Source organism: Pteropus alecto, unplaced genomic scaffold, assembly GCF_000325575.1.
Source record: "Pteropus alecto unplaced genomic scaffold, ASM32557v1 scaffold1039, whole genome shotgun sequence".
NCBI lineage: Eukaryota > Metazoa > Chordata > Mammalia > Chiroptera > Pteropodidae > Pteropus > Pteropus alecto.
This window is the reverse complement of record NW_006442145.1, coordinates 7,696-15,881: the sequence shown is the minus strand read 5'-3', so window position 1 is coordinate 15,881 and position 8,186 is coordinate 7,696. Positions and strand designations below refer to the sequence as shown.

Sequence of the window (8,186 nt, the reverse complement as noted above, 5' to 3'; positions counted from 1 at the left end):
CCATGAGAAAACTGATGTTAGCTGGAGAGTCCTTGAGATGCGGGGCAGGGCAATCAGGAACGAACTAGTTCCACCAGGAAATGGCTAGGCGGGGTTGGCTGCTATACTTTCACTTCGTAGTTATTAAGGTTTCCCCATGTCTTTTAATGACCAGATTGCTCATTTATTTTTAATGCCAAATAATATTGTTTGGACATATCACAGTTTATCCATTCATCCATCGAAGGTATTCTGGGTATCTTCCAAGTTTTGGCAATTATAAATAAAGTTGCTACAGATGTCCATGTGCAGATTCTTGTGTGGACGTAAGTGTCTAATTTCTTTGGGTAAATGGCAGGAAGCACAGTTGATGGATCGTACGGTAAGAGCCATTATGTTTTGTATGAAACCACTAAAATTGTATTCTAATGTGACTATACAATTTTGTATTCTGACCAGCAATGAATGAAAGTTCGTGTTGCTCTGAATCCTTGTCAGCAGTTGGTGGTGTCAGTGTTTTGAATTTTAGCTGTTCTAATAGATGTGTGTCTTCTTTTAATTTGCAATTCCCTGATACATATTTATTGTCTTTTCATATGCTTATTTGCCAACTGGTGAGGTGTCTGTTGAGATCATCCTCACCACTTTTTTTCTTTTTTAAAATCAAGTGGTTCTTTTCTTATTCTTAAGTTTTAAAGATTTTTTTTGTATATTTCAGATAATGGGCCTTTATCAGATATACCTTTGCAAATATCTTTTCCCAGTCTGTGGCTCATCTTCTTATTCTCTTGACAGTGACTTTCACGAAGAGAAGTTTTTAATATTAATGAGGTCTAATATATCAGTTCTTTCTTTTATAGATAATGCCTTTTATGTTTTATATAAAAAAAATCATCTGTCTGTGGCCATGCTATCCTGAACAAGCCTGATCCCATCTGATCTCAGAATCTAAGGAGGGTCGGGCCTGGTTAGTACTTGGATGGGAGACAACCTAGGAAGACCAGGTGCTGTAGGGGTAAAAAATAAAAAATAAAAAATTAAGAGATTGTAAGCTGACAAGGTTCTTGTGATCTGTGAGGTCAACCAAGGGTCGCCTTGCATAAAAAAATAAAAATCATTTACAAACCCAAGGGCATGTAGATTTTCTCTTGTATTATCTTCTAGGAGATTTAGTTTGCATTATCTTTAAAAATTTTCCCTATTTCTAAAACTAATATATGACCATTGTAGAAAATATAAAACTAATAAAAAGTGTAAAAATTATTCTTAATATTTTAGACTCATAAAGCTGTAGATTTAATAAATGCACATACGTATATGTGTTTATGTATCTAGTACATTAATGTGTGCATATACATACTTCCACATGCATATATAATATACATTTTGAAAATTTTGATCGTATATTACATGATTACAATTTGTTTTTTCATGTATACAATATACATACATTTTTTTCATTATACTATTTTCTACAGAATAAGTTGTGAAGTCTACACAGTATCGAATTGAATGTTTTTACCATGCTGTTCAATCAATTGCCTGTTGAGCACTTATAATGTTTTTCATTTTTAACAATTAAAAAAATACTGAGAACACCCACATGTATTGTGATTTTTTAATTTAAAAATGTTTTAAAGTTTCGTAACATAACCCAACCTAACATCGCCATCCTTTTCATACGTTTTCGACTTAATTATTATAATAATTGAGAAATTAAAAAAGAAATAGTCAATGTACTTGCCGGCAACTTAATTATATTTCACATATTTTGCAATGGCACCCTAAAAAGTCTAAGAGGTATTGGGAGGAAAAGTGATATAAATTTCAGCTATCAAATAATATTAAATTAAAAATATCTTCCTTTATTTTTCCCTTGATAGTATATTTCCCATGAAATGAAATGGTTTCTGTACCCTAAGACCCATGGAAAATTGAAGAAACTTCCACAATAGGAAAGGAAGGCTGGTTAAAATGGAAATCCTATGTAAGTAGATAGTAAAATGTCTATTAATAAACAAAAACTATTAATTGATTTGAACAGTGAATTTCATAAGCATACAGTTGTGCTTTGTGATTCTGGCCACTGGAAGTCCTACATAAATAAAGTGCAGGACCCCAGTCTGGGCAGCACACCTACAGTCACATTTTATGGTGACATTCTACTGAGTCCCCCATGTCTGGTAAATGACTCTGTGCATCTCTGGTTATCTCTTTGGTGGAGAGTCCTGGTGTTCGACTGCTATGTCAGAGGAAATAACGTGCTTAAATTTTTAAAATTTCAACTGTCATCCAAATAAATTATGGTTTATTCAGTATATAAGAATGGCTTTTGTTATAATGTCAGCCAACACTGGATGCAATTATTTTTCAGATCTTTGACAATTCAGTAGAAGAAAATGGTATCTCAGTGTTGTTTAAAGTTACATTTTTTGTTACTACTGAGATTGAATGTTTTTCATATATTTGTTAGCCATTTCTATTTTCATCTTAAACAATTGCTATTCTTATTTATATGCTTATTTATATCACATTTGCTTATTTATATGCTGAGAACATTGATCTCTTTCTTACTGATTTGTAAAACTGTGAATGTTTATTGTTGGCTCATATTTAGCAATATTCTTCTAAGTTTAAACCTGTTCTATTATTATTTTCTAATAGTCAACATTTTAAATGCCTATACATGAGATAAATGTAAGTTATAAATATAGTAATGAAATAAAACCCTTGAAACTAAAATCAATATAAAGAACCAAAATTAACAAATACTAATAAATGTTGTGTTCTTTCACTCTCTTATCCCTTTGCTCTGTCCAGAGGTGGTCACCACTACACAAAATTTTGTGTTTAAAATATCCCTATGTATATTTTTTTCTACTTTAGGAAAGTGTTATAGATATTTGTTTGTTTTATTCATTTATTTTATTAAATTTATTGGAGTGGCATTGGTTAACAAAATTATATAGGTTTCAAGTGTACAATTCATGAAGGAAAATATTTTAATATTTTTAGTAGTTTTACGTTTCATGTGTTTAAGCTATGGAAATATATTAGTTAATTTTTCTTTTGTGCTGTATAAAATTGCCAAGTAGTAAAGAGCTAGGGCCTTCCAGACAGGCAAGAAAAGTCAAGAATGGTTTTTATTATCTAACATTTTACTTTCTGCATTTGTTTTTCCCAATTTGAGTTTTAATTACTGCTCACTATTTTATCTCATGAAAAATATCTTCTCTATATTTGATTCTTCAAATTTGGTCAGCTTCTCCACCTTCATTCCTCAAAAAACTACTTATGTATGGTCATTGTGCATTATAAGTTTATAATGTATGGACTGTATATTTATAGGACTATATAAAACAGGTTAAAATTCATATTGAAATGTGGTTTTTAAATCCTCATGACCATTCCTCAATAAAAAAAAAAACAAAATTATTTACTGGCCATGTGTCCTGTTGAGTCCTGAGCTAATTACATGTTCTTGGCTCCTTTGTCTTTCATATCTCATTCTTAGAATTACAAAAACTTTCAAACATTCAAAATTCATTTTTTTTTAATTTTGTTGAAAATATACTTTCTTATTTGAGTCAATCTTTCTCAGCTATTCTAGCACAAAAATTCTCCTCTTTCCCAAAAATAAAAACCAACAAATTGTTTGCCAAACAAAAAACAAAAACAAATAATTCATATGTCATCTTGGAGCAAAGCACATTCAACTTTCAAATGAATAATGTTTTTTCATATTCCATGATTACTGAAATAAAAATAATAGAATACAGAGTAGCAAAGAATATGAGAAAGCAAAGTAAGCTTAGTCAGAAGACTAAGATTTAGTTTACATTTTTTAAATTAAGATATGTGACTGTAAGTAAATAATTAACCACTCTGAGCTTTACTTTCCCATCTGTGAAAAAAAATTATTTTGACAGCCTGTTATGTGCAGAGGTGAGTATGCAGTGATAAGAAAACCCTATGTCAAAGAAAGCATGATGCCTAGTGTCTACCAGTGCAAACGAGGTTGTACTTTACAGTGTCTATGGAGCTTTTCATGACTTGCATTAAATAACATGTTCTTGCTCAGTGCAGAGTATAAGGATGGGAGTAGAAGCACATAGTTTGATTTTTCCTTCCAATGGCAAATGACAGTTAAAACATTCCCATAATATTATGTCACCTGATGTTCCTTGATTTGATTGTAAATCAATCTTCTATTTCCAGAGAGAAAAAATAAATGTTCAAAATAATAAAGAAAATTCAGAAGATAATAAATCCCTTTCTTAATATTATTATTAAATGTGAAAAAAGGATGAGGAAAAGAAATTGTGCAAATGGTGAGAAAAAAGAAAAGACCCACTCTCGAAAAGTGCAAATAAATTATTGAGAGAAGACTAAGATTTCTTTCAACATGATAAATAGAATCGAAGGTTGACAATAAAACTTTTAATTAAAATTAAAAACACTCAATCTCCATTTCTTCTGACTAACTGCACACACACACACACACACACACACACAATTATTTCTGATCAAAACCTTCTCTTATTTAGAGTTTTTCTCAAGGCAATTCTAACATCTTTGTTTCTCAGGCTGTAGATTAAAGGATTCATCATGGGAACTGTATTGGTGTAAAAGACAGAAGTGATTTTTTCCTCATCCAGAGACCTAGTAGAAGATGGTTTGAGATACATAAATGCACCTGATCCAAAGAAGAGAGAAACAACAAGTATGTGGGAACTGCAAGTGCTGAAGGCTTTCAAACTGCCCTCCATGGAGCTGATGCGTAGGATGCTAGAGATGATGAAGCCATAAGAGACAAAGAGGGTGAGACTGGTCACAGTGATGTTAACGCTTACCAAAATGAAAACTACAAGCTCGTTGATGTACGTGCTGGTGCAAGAGAGCTTGAGCACTGGGAGGATGTCACACAAATAGTGGTTGATGGTGTTCACATCACAGAATGTCAGTCTCAGCATGCACCCAGTGTGGGCCATAGAACCAGTAAACGCCATCAAGTATGAACCGAGCATAATATTGGAACACACTTTAGGTGACATGACATAGTTATACAAAAGTGGGTTACAGATGGCCACATAGCGATCATAGGCCATTGATGTCAGCACATAACATTCAGAAATAACAAAAAAGCAGAAAAAGTAGAGCTGGGTCATGCACCCCATGTAGGAGATAATATTCTTGTTTGAAATGAAGTTAATCAGCATTTTGGGTGTAAACACAGAAGAGTAACAGAGGTCTATGAAAGACAAGTTAAAGAGGAAAAAGTACATGGGAGTGTGTAGGTGTAAATTCAGCATGATTAGAATCATCAGACCCAAATTTCCCAACACAGTAACCACATACATTACTAGAAACAGGAAGAACAGGGGGAGTTGGAGCTCTGGTCGGTCTGTTAAACCCATGAGAATGAATTCAGTCACGACTGAGCCATTTCCGAGAGCCATTCTTCTCCAAGGGACTCTATGAACACAGGAGAAAAGGGTTATATGGAGAATAACTTAGCTATCCCTGCCGTATTTTGTTCTACAAGTGACTATATACATGCCTGAGACTACCCCAACTTGGACCCAAAGAAGTTTTTACCATTGTCAAGATACTAAACGACACTAAGTTTCCCTTACTGGAGTCTTGTAAGTTAAATACAGCAAAGTGCATCACAAACTTAGCCTACAGAGGGAAGGCCAGTTCTTCCATATGCAAACATAACTACAGAAAAACAAAACAAAACAAACAAACAAAAACAAGAGATAAGCGAGAAGTTTGGACCAGGACAGAATTGTCTTTCTTTCATTTCAATATCTCTTTACTCAGGTGAACCCCCTCTTACTAATAATATTGGTGATAGGAACCCTAGGAATCTAGTGCTAGACTCTAATACAGAGTCTTGTTCCTATTAAGGGAGAGGTTAAGTTACTGTCCTACCTATGTCACAGCATAAAAGCCACAAATGAGGAGCAGTGAGAATTCTATTCACTTAAAGAAAACTTACTAACTGAGAGACTGTACATCCTGAGCCCCATAGTATCTCTGAACATTCTCTGATCTCCCCTCAAACACAATTTTCACCAGTGTTTACTTGAATTTCAGAAAATGTCACACTGCAAAGAAAAAGGCATATCTTAGGTCCCTGGGCTTCCATCTGAAAACAAGGAATATATTATAATGAATGGAATTTAGAAACTCACCATGGGTGAGAAAATCTCAGTGCTCTCTTATCCTTGGTATTAACTCTTGTGTTCTTGGAAAAGCAATTTCAGGTTCCAAGGCTTTTATTCCTTTGATTCTAAGAGAATACTTAAATTCAGACATACCTTGTAAATTTTTCTGAACTACAGATTATATATTCTGATTATGGCTTTGAGTTCTCTCAAGTAGCAGAGAAAAATAAACAGACTTTATAATGATCACATTTGCTACTTGACTAGACACAGAAAATTTAATGAGTTTGATGGTTTAATGCACTTGGTTATAATAAGTGTAGAAGCCTGCTCAGCCTTTTCCCCTGGGAGTAGATTTTATGTGTAAAAGGGGAATAAGGTGATTATACAAGTGGACTATGATCAGTCTCTAGTTCCTTAGGGACTCAATACTTCCCTCATTTTCACTTTACTCAGGGGATTGTACCTCCCTCGGTGTGCATCTGAAGTAAATCCCCATCTCCCTATTATCATCATTTCTTAAAAGAAATCTACCATATTGTTTCATTCCCTGTTTATTACCGTATTTTAAATAGAAATATTTTCTGCAAAGGTTCTGCATCCAGGCTTCCTCAGTTCTTCTACCAATTTTTGTTTTTTCAAATATTACAGTAACTCACTCCAAAATAATTTGTTGTGTTGTATATCCCTTCTAAAGTTTTAACTTTTAAACACCTATTTGAAATTTCTACCTGAGTGTCCTGTTGGGTTGTCATATATAACATTTATGTAACTGAGGTTATTGATTTCTTCTTATCATAGAAAAGAGTAGGGGCTATGGTGTTAGAGGGTATATATATTGAATTTCCTAATTCCATTCTTACTAACTATAACACCTTGTACTAATTATCTAATCTGTCTGTTCCCCTGGTACATCTTTGTAACATAAGAATGGTGAAAAAAGCATCTCTCTCTTTGGGATGTTGTGTAATTAAATGAAAAAAAAATATATGAAAATGATTACAACAGAGTGGGGCATATGATAGTCATTAAGGGTCAGCTGTCATTATTTATGTTCTGATCATTTCTAGGAGATTCTCCATCTTAACACTTGTCAAACATTTTTCTTCTTAATTCTTGTGTTCCCTTATAAACTATAAGTTCTTTATGGACAAACATCTCTTCTGTGTTGTTTACTACTTTGCTCCTGGATGTTAAGAACAGCACAGAGTACATGGAAGGATCACAATAAATATTTCTAAAAATCGTGTTGTTTTTTGGCCGAAAACCTGAATAGTTTCTGCATTTCTCACATGCTAAGCAGTAATGTCCACTATCACAATGACCTCTCTTATTTTTCCCTCAGCCACCACTACTCAATTGTAGTGGCTCTTAAATACTCTTCTAGCATTCACGAATACTTTCTCTTATTTAGTCATTTACACTGCTGTACTCTGAAGGCACAGAAGTCTCACTTCCTAGTTCAAACTTTCAATGGTTTTTTATTACCTACTGGGCATTTGAAATTTTGTAATAAAAGTTTAAGTATCAAAATTACAGAAGAACTTGAGTTGAAGTTTTTAATTTTTTGCACTCATCTTTATAATGCATAATTGATAATAAAAATTTATATATTTATGGTACATGACTTGATTTCTTTATATTTATAAACACTGAAATAATTGCCACAATGAAGCTAATTAAAATATTCATCATCTCACATTGTTACCATTTCCTTTCCTTTGTTTCCTTTCCCTTCCTTTTCCTTTCCTTTCCTTTCTTTTCCTTTTCCATGTTTTCCTTTTCCATTTTTTGCCTTGCCTTTTTCCCATTTTTTTCCTTTTGTTTTTCCGCTAGTGAGAACATTTAAGATCTACCCTCTAGGGAAATTCCAAGTATGTAATACAACATTATTAACTATAGTCTCACTGGTATACATTAGATCTCCAGAACTTACTCATCTTGCATAAAGCAAACTTTGTACCCTTTGACCTACATCTCTCTTTTCCCCTCCTCCAGACTCTGGTAATCCCCATTCTACCCTCTATTTCTACA

The 8,186-nt window shown here is 33.3% G+C and overlaps 1 protein-coding gene and 1 pseudogene across 1 annotated transcript; one reads left to right on the top strand and one right to left on the bottom strand.

Moving 5' to 3' along the window:
* Positions 1 to 876: 876 nt before the first annotated feature.
* Positions 877 to 995, top strand: LOC112470118 (annotated as a pseudogene).
* A 3,510-nt stretch (positions 996 to 4,505) lies between these two features.
* On the bottom strand, positions 4,506 to 5,441 carry LOC102891403 (olfactory receptor 147). The gene has a single exon (XM_006920809.2). The coding sequence runs from the start codon at positions 5,436 to 5,438 to the stop codon at positions 4,506 to 4,508; it is 933 nt and encodes a 310-aa protein (XP_006920871.1). The 5' UTR covers positions 5,439 to 5,441.
* Positions 5,442 to 8,186: the final 2,745 nt, after the last annotated feature.

Bases quoted from the DNA above. Each gene is read 5' to 3' on its own strand.
- LOC102891403 (XM_006920809.2), bottom strand. From the start codon at position 5,438: ATGGCTCTCGGAAATGGCTCAGTCGTGACTGAATTCATTCTCATGGGT.